This window comes from Crassostrea angulata, chromosome 10, assembly GCF_025612915.1.
Source record: "Crassostrea angulata isolate pt1a10 chromosome 10, ASM2561291v2, whole genome shotgun sequence".
Classification (NCBI taxonomy): Eukaryota; Metazoa; Mollusca; class Bivalvia; order Ostreida; family Ostreidae; genus Magallana; species Magallana angulata.
Window position 1 is genome coordinate 37136588 of NC_069120.1, and position 21132 is coordinate 37157719.

Below are 21132 nucleotides of genomic sequence, written 5' to 3' on the forward strand. Positions count from 1 at the left end.
AACAAACTAGATGAAGCCTGTTGATCACAGCATTTGTACTTAAATGCAGGCTATTAAAACACAATCTGCATGCAACACTCTAAACTGTTACCACAGACTCTTTAGGCCTTCGCTGATCAGGTCCGTTATTGATTCTCAATACCAATTCAGATTAATCTTTTCCTCTCTAGAAATGAGCTTATTGATGGGATGATTATTATAATGCATATTGACATATCATCTTACTCATATTTCTAAATGAGCATCCATTTTGAATGACACAATATGCATTGATGATTGAGAACAACAAAATTTTTTATGAAAACTTGAAATAATTGAAGAACACTACTGGTTTAAATGCAATATTTTGTTGTTAAAATTGTTTTTTATATTAAATACATATCTGCAAGCCAGTTTTAATATTCACTATATATCTGGATCATATCATACCAAATTCAATCTACAGATTTGCAGGAACCAAATTTCATAGAATGTTTGAACAAGTTATCTGCAAAATTTAGCAAATATTAGTTTGTCAATGGGCATTTATGAAAGGATACCCAAGAAACCCACACATATTGCTTCTTCACAACAAATACATGTATATCTATAATGATTCACAGTATGCTATGTAAAGTGCTGATCCAGTGCTTACGTCTCATATCAGAAAATAAAGAAATTTGCCCTGGGTTTGAATCGAACGACAAAGATTTTCAAGCAACTGACCCAGCATGGGTATCCTACACCCTAACCTCAATTGGGATCATACGATGTCATGGTCAACATGACTTTACAACTTTTACATGACTCTTGAGAGGAGGGGTTCTCAAGTTAATTCTTATACAGCATCCCGTTACCAATAAACATAGGTACACAAAATCAACAAATTTATCTAGCAGTGCAATTTCTTTGTTTTAAAATTAATCCATATTAAAGTTATGTCTACTGTAAGTTTTAAGGAGTGGAAGGAGAGCTGATATTTATAGAACAGGACTAAAAGACAGTAGTCATCCTTTGTTTCCAAATGGGACACAATCGATTAAGTCAGACAGGACTAGGAAGTACTTATAGTACTTTTATATACTGGATGACTTTATATGTCAAGCTTATCATTGGCCTTGTACATTTTATTTTTGCATTGAACCTGTCTCTGGGTATCGTACAATCAATCTCAAGGGCCCTCCATACCCTCTGTCCACTCAAGTTTCCATAAATATTATCACAACAGTATAAGTGGCCATAAATATCAGCCTGGCATCAAGTGGAGAAGTCATTTAGACTATGCATGCATTGTACATAATGACTACCTAAACACTTCTCCAATGGACTACTGGTCCAACTGATTTACTGCTGCAGTTTGTAGAGGCTTCAAGCAGGAAGGAATTGAACATGCACCCCTTAATTTAGGGTCCTAACTTGCATCATTCAATCTGCCAAATTGCCAAATCCTACTCAGGACACTATGCAGTAGATATCACAGTATGACAACAGCAAAAATGATTTGAAGGATTAAAGATATCACCTATATCAATAAAGATTAAAGAAAAACTCAATCAATGCAACACAGATATGTCACTTGCACTAGTACTGCACTTTGTTCAGGAAATTCATTATTACATGCATGCAAGTATATAATGCATTTGTCATGTAAGAACTACCAAGCCTATTATTTTGAATATTTTGGTAAAAAAAAACTTTCTTTACATGTTCACAAAATTAACCTATCACAGCAAAATTAACCTTAACAGCAAAATTCAAATGAAAAGAAAAAAAATTACATCATAACAAATCATTTATACAATAATCCAGCTTAATGCATTATGTAAAATGATAACATATTTTTACCTGTCGTCTGCCATGCTGTACGTATTCCCTACAGGGTTATATAGATATAATCTGTTTGCAGAACAATTATCACTGGATGCCTCACACACCACTCTCAAAAAACCTGTGCGATCTAGTCCCCGAGCTTATATATTCCTCGCATCGATCAATTACTGAAAACCTCAAGCATTCTCATACTGAAAAGTCCATCTCATCAGAGCAGAGAGAGGAAAAATTAAAACCTGACTAAAACTCATTTTTTAAGTCGATCCACTCAACATGAGACATCCCAAGGCAGTCTTCCTACTGATGTCTAAACTAAATATTGTTCTGGGTGACACATTATTTTCATACAATTGCTGGCCTGGGTTGAACTCAACTGAAAATAGTTCCTTTGGATCTACTGCAAATAGCACTCTCTCAATATGCATCCACAAACATTTCACACACTGCCTCAAATGTTTGACAGGCTCCAATGGCAAGAACTCTATTCAGAGATAAAGCGTTCTCTGCTAATTCATGAAAAATACTATTCATACAAGTATTATATGATAAAATTGATCTCCAAATCCATTAACCTGTTTTGATATTCAAAGCACTCAAAAGCTATTTATTAAACTGATCTGCAAATGCTACATTTGAATTCCCCCCTTTTCATGTTTACTCAATGAAAATTACATCTACAAAGCCAGTAAAAAATTTGCACCCATTTGAATGGGCATCCTGCTTTTGATGTCAAAAGCATTAAATCACATTAAATATGTCTTAACATATCTAATAAATGTAAATGTTTAATTTTCACCTCTGCCTCAACAATTCATTGGATTTTTATGGCTGTTTTGGTGAAATTAAATCTTTTTTATGTTCAGCTTTCACTGGCAATTCTTATTCCTTTATATCCAATAAATCCTTTCGTCAATGTATGAACATTTTTAACATTAAACCATGAAAAAGGGGAGGACCTTTAAAATTGTACCGATAAACAAAATTTTTTGAAAACTTCCTCTGTAAAGATATATTCAAAGAACAATTTGAGAAGCACCTGCAAGATTAAATGGCAAGAATAAGGGCAATAACTCTTACAATAACTTTTTTAAAGATCTTACCTGCTCTCCTCATCTGAATCGGAATTATGTTTCCGTTCTTTTTCCTTTAAAATCTTAGTATACAGTTCAAATGGAATCATATTGCCAATTTCCTCCATCAAGTCTTCCTCATCCAACTCTCCCTCTATCCAAGATCCGACATCCGAGAACTCCTCATCATCCGAGTCGTAGATCAATTCTGCAGGTAGATGTTCATCATTGAACCCTGGAGCAGAGTGCAGCTCGCGTAATCCGTTAAATGACATGAACTCTTGAGGGGGTGGGAGGGACAGCGGGGAGCTAATCATCCTCTCACTGGAGTTGTCCCTCAGCAGGCTGCTATAAACAGGCTGGGAGGTGGTCCGATTTGGAACTATCTTAGGCAGTTTGTCCATGGTTAGAGAATATATTTCAAGTCCTTTGTGTTAGAGAATTAGAAAGATGGGGAGTTTATTTGCATCGAAGTTCAGTGTTGTTTCATCAACTTTTAAGAACTGTTGCACTGAGGATAATCCAACATTACACATTACAATTTTTTTCTCTTCCTTTTGATGTCTGCTCTAAAACTTAAAACTTCTTTAGCTGTTTGACAAAAATCCCCACTTGATCAAATTTCTGATAACAAACTTCACTTGACAGAAACTATCAAATGTTTAAATAAGAGGCCTCTTAAAAACATAAGAAGAACGAAAAATTCACACAAACTTTTACAGCACATTCAATTTCATAATGTATGAGTTTCCAATCAATAATTGATTCAATTAAACATTCCGAAGTAGCCGGCCTTCCTTATTTAATGCTATTAAGTTTGCACAGACTAATGATCTAGAAGAACAATTATCATGAAGAAGCGAATTCAAATAAAATGCATTTTAATACTTCTCATTATATTGATTCGTTTCCTTGTTAAAAGTTTAAGTCAACTTGGTACTTGCCGACTACAATAGTAGTAAATAATCACTATTGTAAAAATTCTCCGTATCTTACCAAATCTTGAGAGAATTTAAATGGAATATAAATTAAATACACAAATGTAATCAATCTCCGATTATCAGTGTGAAAAAAAAAGAGAAAGAGAATACTTCCAATTCAAGTCTAGCCAACGTGTCACAAGGTACAGATTCTCGCACACCAGGTTTAGCAGAAGTAGTTTACATCCAAAATCCGTTAGGTCAGAGAACAATTGAGAAAAGGTGTTTGAAAATATCCTTTTTATAAAAGAAAAAAATCCACCAAAAATGATTGATCATTCACTGAATAAAACAGCACACACCAAAAAAAAAAAGTCGAAAAAGGAACTTCAAACATCAACTGTGAAATATATCCCCAAGTTCTTTCCGCAAGCAAAAAGTCCAAAAAGTCAGGCACAGGGCCTTTTCACCCAATCAATCCACCAATATAGATAAGTGAGAACTCCACCAAAACCCGGGTGTTTGACAGTAAATCCCTTTTTATCTGGCCCTGACTTTAGGAGACAGTCATTATTCTTCGTTTGTCAATATATCCGCGATTCTTATATATATAGTCATTGTTTCGCAGATAATGTCAAGTGTGGTGAGAAAACTATGAGACTCCATGAAGGAGCCCTCTTAGGTGGAACGACAAACTTTTTATTAGAATTTTTTTCTTTCTTTCTTCTTAATATGGAAAATGTCAGTTTATTTATCCGATCGTTCAGTACATATGCAAAGAGGGTACGTAGCTCCTTTTCAAATCCATAGCCTTCCAACTAATTCATTGTTCTGCTCCATACATCAGTTCAATTATGTCAAATCTTATTAAAAGTCATTTGAATTTAAACTGAACTAGGTAAATATGTATACCATAGTGGTCTAATGTTTCCTTTAGAGTTCATTAAAAAGTTAGTCTACTGGAGAATTCAAAAGAGAAACATGTACAAATCATTTTTCTTTGGAAATTTAATTTTGTAATTCTTTATCCAAACATTGGATAAGAGGGTCACATTATGGAAAACATTATATGAGAACAATTTACTTCTTGGTGACAATTAGCCACAAACTATACAACACGTAAAGTGAGGTTTAAATTCATTAAATTTGGAAGCTAGATTTAAACTCGCAGAATACATATTTGCAATCATGCCCGGCAACCAATTTTTGGTATCAACAGAATTGACATTCCAGTAGGATCTATGTAATGAAGATTTTGTTACAACCAAAGTGTAATCTTCCAACATTCAAGGCTTTACGCTTTATTAAAAATTTAATTAGGAGCAAAGTAAAGTATATCTCAATTATATCCTGCCAATTAAGTTACACCGTCTATTCCTCAGCAATTTTCGATAACGGCCTTAAATCTGGAAATTGTTATTTTGTGGTACTTACATTATAGAATTTAGTTTTTATGTTAGAATAATCGTAGTGTTTCTATTGCCTCATGGTAAATATCAGACTTATTTGTCTTTGCAGTAAATCAAAGAAAATCAATTCAACATGTTTGAAGTTCGTGAGTTCAACCTTCCATTCTTCTGTTCTTAACTTTAATTAACACAAATCTCCACTTTTTCTGTATTTTTTGTTTACAACTCAACTTGGCATACTTTAACTTTAGTTTGTAAAAAAAAAACCCTGTTCATTATAGTAAATTTTCTTTTGTTTTGAATTTATACATATAAAGTATGAAGACAATTAACTTCTTTTCAAGAATTAGAATAATTTAAAAGTTTGAAATTTTGTTGGATGAGGAGCATATTTCCATACATTCAAACATGTAAAACACTAAATAGTTCCAATACCTATAATTATGTGCTCTGATTTTATATCAATATACAGTATTTACATTTTTCAGTGTCTTTGCCTGTGATAACACTACGTATTGATTTTGTACTAAACAGTCCAATAACTTCAAACGAAGTATAATTGGGGCGCCAGCAGGGTTTGCTTATATTTCTAATTTAACATTTAATGGTACAATGGCTGAAAATTATATAAATATAAGTAATAAGGAATCATTCTTTGAATATTATGAGGTGATAATTTCGGTCAGGGCATGATCAAATCTATCAAAAAGCCCTTCAGGCTTTATTGGATTTGATCACGCCCCGACTGAAATTATCACCTCATAATACTCAAAGAATGATTCCTTATTCCTTAAATAACTCTCCATTCTAACTTAGATATTTACTCATATAAAAAAAATCAGGTTCAATTGTTAACCATGGTTTGCATATCATTATATAAGAGTCACTTGATCATTTGTCAGAATTCTCTTCTCTGTTAATTTTTTTTTTAAATGCCCCCAAAAGGATAATATTTGGTAATGCCACCAATATATAAATCCTATCTAAACTTTAAAACTTAAAGTTTTATATTAATATTTGCTGCCAATCTAATTAAAATTAGATCTTAGATCCATTCACTTATGACCCCTACACTAAGTCCACATGTAAAGTGTATCATAGAGGACTAATTTTAATTAGATTGTATTTGCTCCATATCCAATAATAAAAGGCAAAGAGGTTTCACAAAGCACCTGCATATCAAGAAAGACAACTCTTTCTACTTACTTTTCAATGTTTTCAGGGTTGTTGAAACTCTTTCTCCGCTTTCTTTCACTTGCTTGTTTGAGCTGAAAAGATAAAGGGGAACATGTGCAATATGGAAAGCAATGAAAATATGAAAGGTTCATAATAATGTCAAAATTTATTCATTACAAGATATTTTTGGTAAACTGCTTCATAGATTCAGTTTTAAGTAAAACTTTTCTATTATGGTGGTTTAAAATGTGGATAAAATCATTGAATACTTTTATGTCTCATTATATAGACCTAAGCTGAAAATAAAGGCATATTAGCACATCAATAAAGGAATTCCATTGACCATCCAATGAATTCTGTTACAGTTGAAAAACAAAACAGTTACTAGCTCATATTAAAAATATGACAACAGCTAGGGCTCAATTTAGGAATGGAGATTTTTTGTATGGTTACATTAATGATGCACCACATATCTGATCATCCAATGGAATTAAACAGCACATTCCATTCATCAATCATCCCATGCTGAATATGACAGGTTTTTTTATTGTTAAACCAGCACACCATAGCTAAATGTATTCAAACATGTGCAGCTCTGATCCTTAACACACACCACTCTATGGATGATGAAGTTTAAGCCAAATAGGCCAAAGGGAGAGGAAATATGATCTAGACAAAGTTTTAACCCCCCCCCCCATAATTTAACCTTGACCTTTGATTCAGAAAATTGGATCAAGGTCATTGCTTACCTCTACCTATCCACATTGGAGATGTTTAAGCTTGGTTGGATTGAAAATGGAGAAAAGATCAACTATGGACAATGATTTCACTTCACACACAGATTTTTTTTTACCTTGACTTTTGATCCAGAAATTTGGTTAAAGGTCAATAAACACTTTTTACCCACACACACTCAATGAGTTAATTTTACCGGAGCCCAACTTAATCAAAGGGAGGGAGAAAAAAATCTGCTTCAGACAAAGATTTTCTAAAGTTTAGTAGTTAACAAATATTAGCCTCAACATTACAATCATGAAACAATTATGATATCCTTATAACATTTGCATAAGAGTAAACTTGCGCAAGTGTTATGCTTGGGTTGAAATATGAAAACAGAGCTGCTCCCTATAACCTTAGAGACTTCATTCAAAGTCATTGCTAACGTATTTACTCTCTTCAAAATAGTTCAAATAAGTTGTTAGATACATGCATATCTTACCAACACATATGCGGCACACACATGAAAGTAATATACATGCACGTAGGTACCTATGAAGTATTGAGTCAGCGCATTTCTGTAGATGGTAAAATAACCATATTATTTAGAGCTTGCCAAGGTACTTAATCCTAAATGAAGTTTTATAAACAAGACCAAATGCTATCAACACTGAAAACCTAGCATGTTCAATTTCTACATATTGAATATTTGACCATGCATATTATTACCAGTCACTTAATGATCTCTTTTTAACCACATGTATTTGGAACTTCAATCACCAATTTCAAATTCATGTTAAAAGGTAAAGTTGTTCTTGACAAGCACCTTTGAACATGATCGCTGGAAACCAAGGTAAATATTCCACCATCTTATTTATATGACATCTTGTCTTTTTAAACAAATAGAGTAGCCAATTCTCTGAGCCATTCCAAATGCATTTGACACCTTTAGAACACATAAACCACAGACTGAAGGACTACAGGTGTTGCTAGTTCAATATTTTTACGTTAATCATGCATACACTCTATTCATATTCTTGTGCCCTAGCTAGCTCCTCTGAATGAAAAACTGCTTCAACTATCTGACAGATTCTGCAGAAAGTCTTTCAAAAATTCATTATTCTTTTCATTTTCCTTGAAGACTAAAATTAAAGTTTAAAGCAAGAAAAGGGGTACAACTCTAGCATGAATATGTAATATCTTAAAATTCCTATTCCTAATGAATACATACTTTAAAATTTATAAGTAGAATGTGTTTACCTCTTGCCAATCCTATTGATCTAGCAAATTTTTCCTGTGGGAGTTGAATACTTTTGCAATAAAAAAATTTAACCAAAAAATGTATATACTAGTTTTGATGTATAAAACATCATTCGATCAGAATATTCACCATTCAAGCAATTACATTTCAATGATTACAGGGTTTTTTTCGATTAACTAATATATTGATTCAATATATATTATCATATTTAAGGTGTATCTATGATCCAACCGAACACATTTTCAATTTGCTTTAATTTAAGGGAGTATGGGACTCACATGAAAGTAATTAAAAAATTTTAAAACTTGGTTCAACGGATAGCACTGTATTTCCTCTAACAGAATATAAAAAAAAATTAATAGGTCAATATGTTTGTTTCCATGGTAACGGTACCCAAACATACCCTTGTTGGAAATGCTCCAGCTCATTAAAATACACCGCTTACAACAGAAATGAAGCAATGCTACAGTGTTTGCAATTATTTGATTTCATTTTTCTTATATGCTATTTATAACACATTAACAGAGGAATGATTTTTTACAAAAATATTTTGTCAACGCCTTCTCAGTATTTTACAAACTGCAACCGAATTTCCTCTGCATAGTTTTAATTTGTCGCTTTTTGTGTTGACCTTCAATGCAAAATGGTCAAAAAATATTATTTAATATAATTGAAAGTCTTATTTTTTAACTGAAATTAAAAGTTCAAACGTTATGCTTTCACTGGAAAAGGAGAAACTCATATGTCAATGACTTAGATAAAAAGATATTGCAGTCTGAATTTCCTCTGGTCTGTTTTTACAATTTCGCGCCATTTTCACTTAAACACTATTCTAATGTAGATAAAATAATCAATACCAACTTTTTGTTCAATAAACACTCAGTCAATTAATAATATCTTTATTACAATGCTAGTACTTTATAAAATTCACCAAAAAAGTACAAAAATATTCATTTAAATCCCAAATTTCCTCTGTTTAACTTGAAATTCCTCTGTTAAAGTACACATTTTAAAACTATTTGCACCTTATAACAAGATACCAGGTAGGAACAAAATAATTCCAATAGGTATAAACATATAAATATTTAATATATGATTTGCTACATGTATCTCATAATTATTTTTTCAACTCTGAAACATATAAAAGGATCGAAATCAGCATTACGTTATGTACAATATGCAAAGTACAAAGGGTGAATTTAATTTTAAGCCATTCGGTAATGCTACAGTGTTTGCAATTATTTGATTTCATTTTTCTTATACGCTATTCCTAACACACTAAAAGAAAATGATTTTTTCCCCCCAAAAAAATTGTCAACACCTCCTCAGTATTTTACAAACTGCAACCCAATTTCCTCTGTATGGTGCTAATTTGTTGCTTTTTGTGTTGACCTTAAATGCAAAATGGTCAAATAATATATTTTGATATAATTCAAAGTCTTATTTTTTAACTGAAATTAAATGTTCAAATATTATGCTTTCACTGGAAAATGAGAGACTCATATGTCAATGAATCAGAAAAAAAGATATGGTAGTCTGAATTTCCTCTGGTCTGTTTTTCAATATCGCGCCATTTTTACTTGAACACTATTCTAGCGTAGATAAAAATATCAAAACCCACTATTCTAGCGAAGATAAAAATATCAAAACCAACGTATTTGTTTATCAAACATTTATTCTCACAAATTTCTCACTATTACAATGCTAGACCTTTACGAAAATTTCACAGAAAGGTCACTCCCAACAAAATTACATAATCAAAATTTCAAATGCAACACAGATTTTGGAGCGGACAATTACTGCCCCCGAATGAACACTCCCATCAAAATACCATGATTACAATTTCAAATGTTACACAAATTTTGGAGCGGACAATTACCACCCCCGAATCAACAATCCCAACAAAATTACATATAATCACAATTTCAAATGTAAAACAGATTTTGGAGCGGACAATTACCGCCCCCGAATGAACACTCCCATCAAAATACACATAATTACAATTTCAAATGTTACACAAATTTTGGAGCGGACAATTACCACCCCCGAATCAACACTCCCAACAAAATTACATATAATCACAGTTTCAAATGTAACACAGATTTTGGAGCGGACAATTACCGCCCCCGAATGAACACTCCCATCAAAATACACATAATTACCATTTCAAATGTTACATAAATTTTGGAGCGGACAATTACCAACCCCGAATCAACACTCCCAACCAAATTACGCATAATCACAGTTTCAAATGTAACACAGATTTTGGAGCGGACAATTACCGCCCCCGAATGAACACTCCCAACAAAATTACATAATCACAATTTCAAATGTAAAACAGATTTTGGAGCGGACAATTACCGCCCCCGAATGAACACTCCCATCAAAATACACATAATTACAATTTCAAACCATAAACCATACACAAATTTTTTGAATGGACAATTTCCGCCCCCGAATGAACACTTCCATCAAAATTCACATAATTACAATTTCAAACGTTACACAAATTTTGGAGCGGACAATTACCGTCCCCGAATCAACACTCCCAACAAAATTACATATAATCACAATTTCAAATGTAACACAGATTTTGGAGCGGACAATTACCGCCCCCGAATGAACACTCCCAACAAAATTACATAATCACAATTTCAAATGTAAAACAGATTTTGGAGCGGACAATTACCGCCCCCGAATGAACACTTCCATCAAAATTCACATAATTACAATTTCAAACGTTACACAAATTTTGGAGCGGACAATTACCGTCCCCGAATCAACACTCCCAACAAAATTACATATAATCACAATTTCAAATGTAACACAGATTTTGGAGCGGACAATTACCGCCCCCGAATGAACACTCCCAACAAAATTACATAATCACAATTTCAAATGTAAAACAGATTTTGGAGCGGACAATTACCGCCCCCGAATGAACACTCCCATCAAAATACACATAATTACAATTTCAAACCATAAACCATACACAAATTTTTTGAGCGGACAATTTCCGCCCCTGAAAGAACACTTCCATCAAAATTCACATAATTACAATTTCAAACGTTACACAAATTTTGGAGCGGACAATTACCACCCCCGAATCAACACTCCCAACAAAATTACATATAATCACAATTTCAAATGTAACACAGATTTTGGAGCGGACAATTACCGCCCCCGAAAAAAACTCCCATCAAAATTTACATAATTACATTTTCAAACGTTACACAAATTTTGGAGCGGACAATTACAACCCCCAATCAACACTCCCAACAAAATTACATATAATCACAATTTCAAATGTAACACAGATTTTGGAGCGGACAATTACCGCCCCCGAATGAACACTCCCAACAAAATTACATAATCACAATTTCAAATGTAAAACAGATTTTAGAGCGGACAATTACCGCCCCCGAATGAAAACTCCCATCAAAATACACATAATTACAATTTCAAATGATACACAAATTTTTTGAGCGGACAATTTCCACCCCCGAATCAACACTTCCAACAAAATTACACCTAATTACAATTTCAAACGTTACACAAATTTTTTGAGCGGACAATTTCCGCCCCCGAATCAACACTCCCAACAAAATTACATATAATCACAATTTCAAATGTAACACAGATTTTGGAGCGGACAATTACCGCCCCCGAAAAAAACTCCCATCAAAATTTACATAATTACATTTTCAAACGTTACACAAATTTTGGAGCGGACAATTACAACCCCCAATCAACACTCCCAACAAAATTACATATAATTACAATTTCAAATGTAACACAGATTTTGGAGCGGACAATTACCACCCCCGAATGAACACTCCCAACAAAATTACATAATCACAATTTCAAATGTAAAACAGATTTTGGAGCGGACAATTACCGCCCCCGAATGAACACTCCCATCAAAATACACATAATTACAATTTCAAACCATAAACCATACACAAATTTTTTGAATGGACAATTTCCGCCCCCGAATGAACACTTCCATCAAAATTCACAGAATTACAATTTCAAACGTTACACAAATTTTGGAGCGGACAATTACCACCCCCGAATCAACACTCCCAACAAAATAACATATAATCACAATTTCAAATGTAACACAGATTTTGGAGCGGACAATTACCGCCCCCGAATGAACACTCCCAACAAAATTACATAATCACAATTTCAAATGTAAAACAGATTTTAGAGCGGACAATTACCGCCCCAGAATGAAAACTCCCATCAAAATACACATAATTACAATTTCAAATGATACACAAATTTTTTGAGCGGACAATTTCCGCCCCCGAATCAACACTCCCAACAAAATTACACCTAATTACAATTTCAAATGATACACAAATTTTTTGAGCTGACAATTACCACCCCCGAATCAACACTCGCAACAAAATTACACATAATTACAATTTCAAACGTTACACAAATTTTTTGAGCGGACAATTTCCGCCCCCGAATGAACACTTCCATCAAAATACACATAATTACAATTTCAAATGTTACACAAATTTTTGAGCGGACAATTACCACCCCCGAATCAACACTCGCAACAAAATTACATATAATCACAATTTCAAATGTAACACAGATTTTGGAGCGGACAATTACCGCCCCCGAATGAACACTCCCATCAAAATACACATAATTACAATTTCAAATGTTACACAAATTTTGGAGCGGACAATTACCACCCCCGAATCAACACTCCCAACAAAATTACATATAATCACAATTTCAAATGTAACACAGATTACCGCCCCCGAATGAACACTCACTCCCATCAAAATACACATAATTACAATTTCAAATGTTACACAAATTTTGGAGCGGACAGTTACCGCCCCCGAATCAACACTCCCATTAAAATTACAATTTCAAATCTTATATATACAATTGCAAAAACAGCAATAATTGTAGAAACATATGTATGACCACAGCAAAAAGTTGTAAATCAAGAGTTATCTGTGCGAAAGACACTTTGTGACTTTAAATTTCTGAAGCTTTGCACTGAAAGTAATCAGAGATGGAATCCACCACTTTTTTGGAACGCGTCACTCGCGCCTTTCCATTTACTTCTTCCGTCAATACATCCATAACTCCCTGTCGCCCATTTCTATTAAAAGCAAGCTTGAGATGTTCAAAAGCTAAACCACTGTAAGCAATTGTATGACACATTCCTTTTGAGACCGCTTTCGAATCTGTTAGAGGAGAAAGAGACAATATTTTGATTTTGGCCTCTTCATTAAAATTCAATCTCTTAATAAAGGACTCAAAGGAGTATGTCAACTTCTGCTTCATCTCAGGATTTGGATTCACATGATTTATCAGCCTATTAAGTGCTACAACATCCTGTAAAGCGTCATGGGCTGCGTATTCCTCTTCCAAAAAATGCTGATAAAGATTAACCTGTGAGTATGATTTCAATCCAGGATGGGCAGCTTTGAAAAGCTGAAGAGTGTCACATAATCCAATAACTGCATCAGAAAATGAGTTGGCTATTTCACAGTTATTAAGTGCGTTCAGCAATACTGGGATATCATATGATAAAATATTGTGTCCAGTGATGACAGATTTCTTACACGAATCTTTGTTTAGAAAGTCAATAAAGCGGGATAGTCCAACTCTGATTGACACGGGAAAAACCTCTTTGTTGTTATGGTACATCTTCACACCATTCATTGTTATACCCGTTATTTCCTCTGCTTTCTTACTGATTGGTCGTTTAGGGAGAATGTATTCGTTGAATTGTTTACCCTGTTGAATCGCAGATATCTGCAGGATGTGTGAATTTCTTGCTGAAATATGAAACAGAGCTGTGTTAGCATACCGTAAATAAAGAAAGAAAATTATCGGCAACTATACATCACTTGGTGATGACCAAACTGAAAGTGCCCTGCTTATGTAAAGAACATTATGATGTAAAGCATTCAGATATGATTATTCATAAATAAGATCTTAGCCACCTATGACTTATAGTCTTGAATACGGGGTCAGTGCAAATCCATTAACTATTATAGGCATTCTATTGATTTAATCTGAGTGAGCCATTGGGAGATAACTTATAGTCTTAAGATCTGCTATGACCTTTACATTTTGCCTGGAAATGTGGTTCAAGGTCACTGCACAACATTTACCTAAAAGCATTATCTAAGTACATGTATAAAGTATGAGAGTATGAGCTGAAAAGGACCGAGAGAAGAGAATATGTGTTCGGAACAAGTGATTTCAGATGGATTATAAGGCTGATCATTTAAGAAAGGCAACAGAGCGAGCCCTCATATTGATTGGCATGACCTGCATCCAAACAATGTCCCTTATGAGTGTCTGTTTTGAAAAAGTAAAATCAAATTGCAATTACCTAGACCTGTTGCTTCAATATCAAATATAACTTCATCCTGAGATTCATGTTCTTTCACTGGAAGTGCTTCCAAAGATGGCTGAGAAGTTGGGGGAGGTATTTCCTGCACATCAGTGGGTTGTATAACTTCAAAGTTTACTCCCTCTGCATAAGTTATACCCTCTCTGACTTCCTGTGTTGCATTGCCTTGTTGTCTGTAAGATTTTTATTGTCAAAGGTCAGACAAAAATACAAATACAGTATATGTTGTTCATGGAAATAATTCATAATGCATTTTATCAATATTGCAGTTATTCTTTACCTCAATTGTAAGGAAAAAGCTTTAATTTAAGAACAAGATACACATTTTTTGACACACTGATAGGAAAAGAAAGAAATGTAGAGAAAAACATTATATAATCCACCTTTTAGATTTCAGTAGTCGTCTTTTTTGTTTGGCCTTGAAGGAAGTGGCAATAGCTTTCCTCTTTTTGTGCTGAAGATCTCTAATTTTAGCTAATCTCTCAGTAAAGTAGCCTGGTGATAGTCCTAGGCGACGGTTGACCTGAAAAACATATCAAATATTCAAAACACTTAAAATTGAAAGCTGTCCAAAAACTCTTAATATTGTAACAGGGACTTAGCATCAGGTGAGAGGGGGGGGGGGCAGGCCTGGCCCCCCCCCCCCCCTCCACTTTTTCTTGTAACAAGGATTTTTGTAAATTTACATATAAAAAAATGAATTATCATGGAGATGCACCCCCCCCCCCCCTTTTTTGGGAGTATGTATGATTTTATATGAAATAACGAAATAAAGAAAAAGAAGTTATAGGTAAGACTACCCTACCACCCCCCCCCCCCTTCCCATATATGTTCAAGGATATTTGTGCAATATTTTAAATATCATGATGGTTAATTTCGCTTGATTAAATTACACCGGGTCAAATGAGTAGGAAAAAATAAAATCATTAAAGTTATTATGCATTTATGAAATCACTTACATGCATTACATATCTGTGTCCTTCGTTCTTCTGCAAAACACTTGCAGCTACTCTGTATTTCAAACTACATGAGGAGCTATAGTGGTTTGCCTTTGGAGCTTTGGATGCCACTAATCGATTGAAGCTTTCATTTCCTTGGGTGCTTCCTAGGGTTGCCAACTTTTCAGAATTTGCTGCATATGTTTCCATCATGTTATGGATGGTACCCTGTAACTGTATGTCAGATAAGGCTTTACCATGGGGCAGGGAGTGATACTTTTCCTTTGGATTTGCCAAGAATCGACACCAGCTAGACATACACTGACTGTGATCTCCAAAAGGATGATGGGAAAGAGCTTTGAGTCCTTGGCTTATCTTGGCAGCATCTCCTTTTCCTTGGGCAAGGATGAAGTTAAAACATCGTTTGAGATATTGAATAACTTTGAAAGTTAAAGTTTTGTGTTGTTTTTTCACTGAGTACAGATGGTTCCCAAAGATTTTTTTCACATGATTGGCATCTGATATTTTGCCAATATTTGTGTCAATATTTGTCCGAAGTCTGGAAATTGTAGTGCTGTCCTCATCACCAACTATTGCTTTCACATGGACAGACCCCTCATTCACATCCTTCACCATCTCCTCTATCATGTCACTCTCCATGCCTTTTGCGCTTCCGTGCCAGTTGATACTGCAATCGTGTGGTGGGGGAGTTGAATTGGTATACAGACTACATATGTGACAGGATTTGGACCTTGTTGAAAAGTTGACTATTTTTCCTGATAGTGTCCCAATCATAGATGAATGACCTGAAATAGCATCATTTGATATTACTCAATATGATTATTTTATGCAACACGACATCTGATTGGTTCTATACAATAATGTGCCAGGGAAATTAAACTTCATATTTCCCTGTCATCATCATATTTTTCATTATGAGGGTTTTTCATTATTTTTGAGGATGCTTCAACTCCAATTTGAGCTTTTAATTGGCCAAATAGTTTTTGAGAAGAAAACTTTTAAAGATTTTCTCTATATATTCCTATCTAATAATTTGGGGAACATGATTTAAACAAACTTGAATCTACACTACCTGAGGATGCCTCCACAAAAGTTTGAGCTTTTCTATCATTATAATAACCTTTAAGAAGATGATTTTTAAAAGATTTTCTATATACATTCTTATATAAAAATTCATTCCCCCATTGTGGCCCCACCCTACCCTTGGGGACCTTGATTTGAACAAACTTGAATCTGCACTACCTGAGGATGAATAAACACGAGGCATGATTTTTACTGCGAAACTGAAAGGGTCAAATAAAATCATGTGGTCTAAAATTTAAATGACAATAACATTCGCAGGGGTGTTGTGGAGAGGAATTTTATCTAAGATTGAATACATTTTCACTTTATTTTCATATTGGTCCAACCCTAGGACTTGAACCCCTGACCCAGGGGTGATGACGTTCACAAACTGAACCAATCACAGTATTACCAATGTAGTTTATATATATTTATCAAATACCTGACAAACTGTCATATGACCTCCCACTCCCTCTCTTCTGCCAACCAGCATCAACACTAACAATCAATCCATCTTTTTCCCTGTTCCTAGTAATTAAAAAAGGCAATTAATAGTACTAGTCAGCATGTAACATTACTAAATGAAACTATTTTAAAAATTTGCATCAGTAATTACAAAAATTATGAAATATGAAAGTAACATGTATGATTTCAATGAGTATGCACACATTAATTGCTGCAGTTATGAGACTGTATCTTTCAAAAAATCATGATTTAATGCTTATATTTACATTTTTTAAACTTCTTGTCTTGTCTGCACATGTGATTTATACCTTAAAATTCCTATCTTGTCCTAAGAGTAAGTTCATATTAATGGAAGAGCCACTCTAACAGCCACAAGCGTGAACTTTGATTTTCGCTTGTGATGTTGCAGTTTATAGCATTCGATCATGCAACCTTTGTGACGTCATAATAAAACTTGTCATTTAACCTTCGAGTACCCTGTGTGCATTACACTGTTATAACTGCCGTAGCTTTCAACACACTTTACAAGCCAAGATTATGTGGAATGAAAATATAACAGGATGTTTCCACATACTGCCATGATTCCAACAATTATTCGCTACTTATCAACTATATAGATATATTGAGGTCAGTCACCTGATGCGTTTCCATCCATTACATTTTGACATTTTAGTTTAAGATAAAACAAGATAAATTTTGAGGCACATGCAGACTGATATCATTACATTTTTTTTAACAAAGTGTACGTGTGATCTGACCAGAGGATCGAGTATCATGTCATTCATTTATCAAATAGAAGTGTTCAGTAAAGTGATGGTGGGTGTTAAACTGTGGTATATGAGATATGCCTTATTCTATGCCTTATAAAAATTAAATCCCTTTTTTGCAGATGCTACACAAAATCTTTGTTACTTCATAAATGAAATAACAAAGGAATTTAAAATGGAACGCTAGCTGATTGACTCTGTGAACTAAAAATGTATTTGAAAATTTGATCATACTTCTCTGTTAGATCTATTTCTTCTTTCAAAGCCCTCTCTGTTGAATCTTGGGCAACAAAATTAACAGCAGCACCAATCTCCTTCTGACGACGAGAGAGTGTTTTGTGACAGACTGCTGGTATATTCAATGTTGAAAGGAGACTGTTGACTTGCCTTTCTCCTACTCCTGAGTGAACCATTGCTGAAAAAGGAGATGATTGAAAAAGGATATAAATAATAAAACAAAATTTTGTAGAGTGAAAATTCCATTTAGAAATTTCATTTGCATTTTATATACCAGCTGCTAGTTTTGTGTTCGCATCCCACACACGGCCATGCTTTTTTCCTGTAGGTACATGGTTCATTTGTCCACAGTTTGTATTGGAGCAAGGTATCTAATGGAAAAATAATATACCATGACTAAATATATCAAATCACAAAAGTATTTTCTCAGTGTCCGGTAAAAATATAATAAATGAAAAAAAGCAACACTAACTGCAAAAAATAAGCGCTTTCATTGTTAAAAATCATATATATATATATATATATACACACACACACACACACACACACCCACTGTACTAGATATACCTTTATTAACTTGAAATTGGCAAAAACATGTGGTCAGGAATAAAAACAAAAGTTGGCATCTTGACGAATACAATTTACCTTTAGTATTGCTGAAAGTCCATAAGTCTGGATATTTACAGCATGTGAAAGTTGCAAAGGCAAGCCACATTCCATGCATGCCTTCAATGCATCTGCTAACACCCCCAATTCCACCACTCTCCTCCCCTGTCTCCAACCACAATCAGACGTTTTAACAACCTCTTCATGGTCAACATCTGTAATATTAAGCATTATAAATAAACAGATCTGTGCTTATTATCTTGAAGTTTTCCCATTCAAATATTTTTGGCACCATGAAAAAATATTAATAAGAAGTTGTTCCGTATAACAATAGGCAAATTACATGTATAATAAATATTTCAATCAATATAGAAAACATCATTTATTCAATAGTCTGATTACAATATATATATGCTCGATCTTGACAAGCTTTTTATTTTCATTTCAAAATTAGTAATCTCCCTTCTCTCTCTCTCTCTCTCTCTCTCTCTCTCTCTCTCTCTCTCTCTCTCTCTCTCAACATCATAATCCCCATCTTTTTCTCATTCTTCAACTTATATATCCTTTCATATTTTGGGAATTATTGATATATTTTTGTAAACTTTTATGTGATGTTTATATAATGTAAATGTGATGAACTATTAAAAAAACCACCACACAAAAAAACAAAGTTTATCAATATGTACATATACCTGGTATTACAATGCATAAAAATGCGGACTTTAAATCAGATATAACATTGAACATCAGTCTTGAGTTGACAGACATTTATATTTTCTGGGCAAGGGATATAGTATTACTGTTAATATTAGATAAGGGCAGTAAATAATTATTCTTTACTTCTAGTTGTCCAATAACATATACCAATAACAAATATCTAAGGAATACGGAATCATTTTTTAAGTATTTTGAGTTGTCAATTTTAGTCTGGACATAATATAACAATTATTTAAATCAATTTTTATTCCTGATAGATTTGATCAGGCCCGACTCAAAATTAACAATTTGTAATAGGCTATTCAAAGATATAATTATGTAATTTTCAGCAGTTGTACTATTAAATATATAAATATTGATGTATTTTTAAATGGATTTCATTTCTTTTGATTAAATATGCAAACCCTGCTTGCCCCTAACAATACCTATTGGTCTGTACATTATAAAATCGATTTGTAGTGTTAATATAACAGACAAAGACACTGGAATATGTAAATATAATTATCTAAGGTGTTCAATATGTGGAATATGTAAATATAATTATCTAAGGTGTTCAATCTGTCTTTTTTTCATTGATACATATACAAAATCCGATTTATACTTCAGATTAATTTTTATGAATGTTTATAATTATTTTTTTTTATTTATGGCATTAGGCACCACAGATGCTTGAGCCTTTGCTCATACGTAAATATCCATGAGCCAAATACCCAATAAACCGCATGATTAAACACATGTGCATTACGCCGGTATACTACATGTATACATAGAACAAAACAAATCAATGTTCGATGCAATGCACATATCAATTTAGATAAAAATGTTAATTTCTTAGCTTCACTTGCTTTTATTCTAAAATCACAATTTCTTTTACTCAATTTACAAGTCTCAAGAATGTAGGACATACCCAGACAGATCGCTTTCGCTGGCGTCGTGTCATCTTCATCTTCCTGCAACTGCAGATCAACGTAACTGTGATCAGTCTGTTCTATAGCGTCTGTTTGGGCACTAGACCATCGTTTCCTCTGGGCATTAGCAACATTTACGTACTTTGTAATCTTCTTAGTTGACTCAAACCCACGTTTCCTCCGCATTGTGGCAAAATGATAGTGGCAGACGAGCTGTCACTACCCATCTGTTTACATTGCCGAAAACCGATTTTTATGTCGTAAAATAAGACTTTTGCGTTAGATTAAACTTTTTAATCATTTATTTTTGTTTATATTGTAAATAGAGGCTATAAAATCATTTCTACGATAAAATCTGTAATTTAATAGCTTAGTAGTGAACCAACAGATTTAACGACTGCGAATTGGTTTACGTCATTCGGAGTTGCGCGGTAGATTCAAAATCGTGAGTCCCATACTTCCTTAATAGATCTGAGACATAAATGGATTTTGTCCTGTGATGCACATTTATCTGAAAATACTATCATTTCAATATAATCTGTCACAAGACTTAGATCTGAGGATCTTTTTTATTTGGTATCATTTTGTGAATCATAAACAAAACCCTCCCCCTAGGATGTTTAACTAAGCAACTCTGAAGTGCTGG

General features: G+C 33.7%; 2 protein-coding genes across 6 annotated transcripts in view; both read right to left on the bottom strand.

Moving 5' to 3' along the window:
- LOC128165141 (WD repeat-containing protein on Y chromosome-like) overlaps positions 1 to 21132 on the bottom strand; it is a 55093-nt gene that overhangs the window by 25643 nt on the left and 8318 nt on the right. For 2 of the 5 annotated variants that reach the window (XM_052829379.1, XM_052829381.1), the window contains one exon: positions 6415 to 6476. In XM_052829379.1, the coding sequence (XP_052685339.1) occupies positions 6415 to 6476 (62 nt within the window). Of the gene's footprint in view, positions 1 to 1824; positions 2320 to 2909; positions 4507 to 6414; positions 6477 to 21132 lie in introns of those variants that run through there. The other 3 variants (XM_052829380.1, XM_052829377.1, XM_052829384.1) reach the window with 3 other exon arrangements.
- LOC128165158 (uncharacterized) lies at positions 10002 to 20935 on the bottom strand. The gene is made up of 9 exons (XM_052829401.1): positions 20486 to 20935; positions 18901 to 19076; positions 18530 to 18626; positions 18253 to 18433; positions 17229 to 17314; positions 15725 to 16509; positions 15149 to 15288; positions 14745 to 14938; positions 10002 to 14181 (listed from the first exon to the last, which is right to left on the bottom strand). Exons 1-9 carry the CDS (start codon positions 20670 to 20672, stop codon positions 13373 to 13375), a joined length of 2655 nt encoding a protein of 884 aa, XP_052685361.1. The 5' UTR covers positions 20673 to 20935; the 3' UTR covers positions 10002 to 13372.

What these genes read in the sequence shown, in the direction of transcription:
- LOC128165158 (XM_052829401.1), bottom strand. Translation starts at nt 20,672, where the DNA reads ATGCGGAGGAAACGTGGGTTTGAGTCAACTAAGAAGATTACAAAGTAC. An exon ending in GAACACAAAACTAGCAGCTG is followed by an intron (nt 18,434 to 18,529) that starts GTATATAAAATG and finishes CTCCTTTTTCAG; the next exon opens with CAATGGTTCACTCAGGAGTA. An exon ending in GACACAGATATGTAATGCAT is followed by an intron (nt 15,289 to 15,724) that starts GTAAGTGATTTC and finishes TATGTTTTTCAG; the next exon opens with GTCAACCGTCGCCTAGGACT.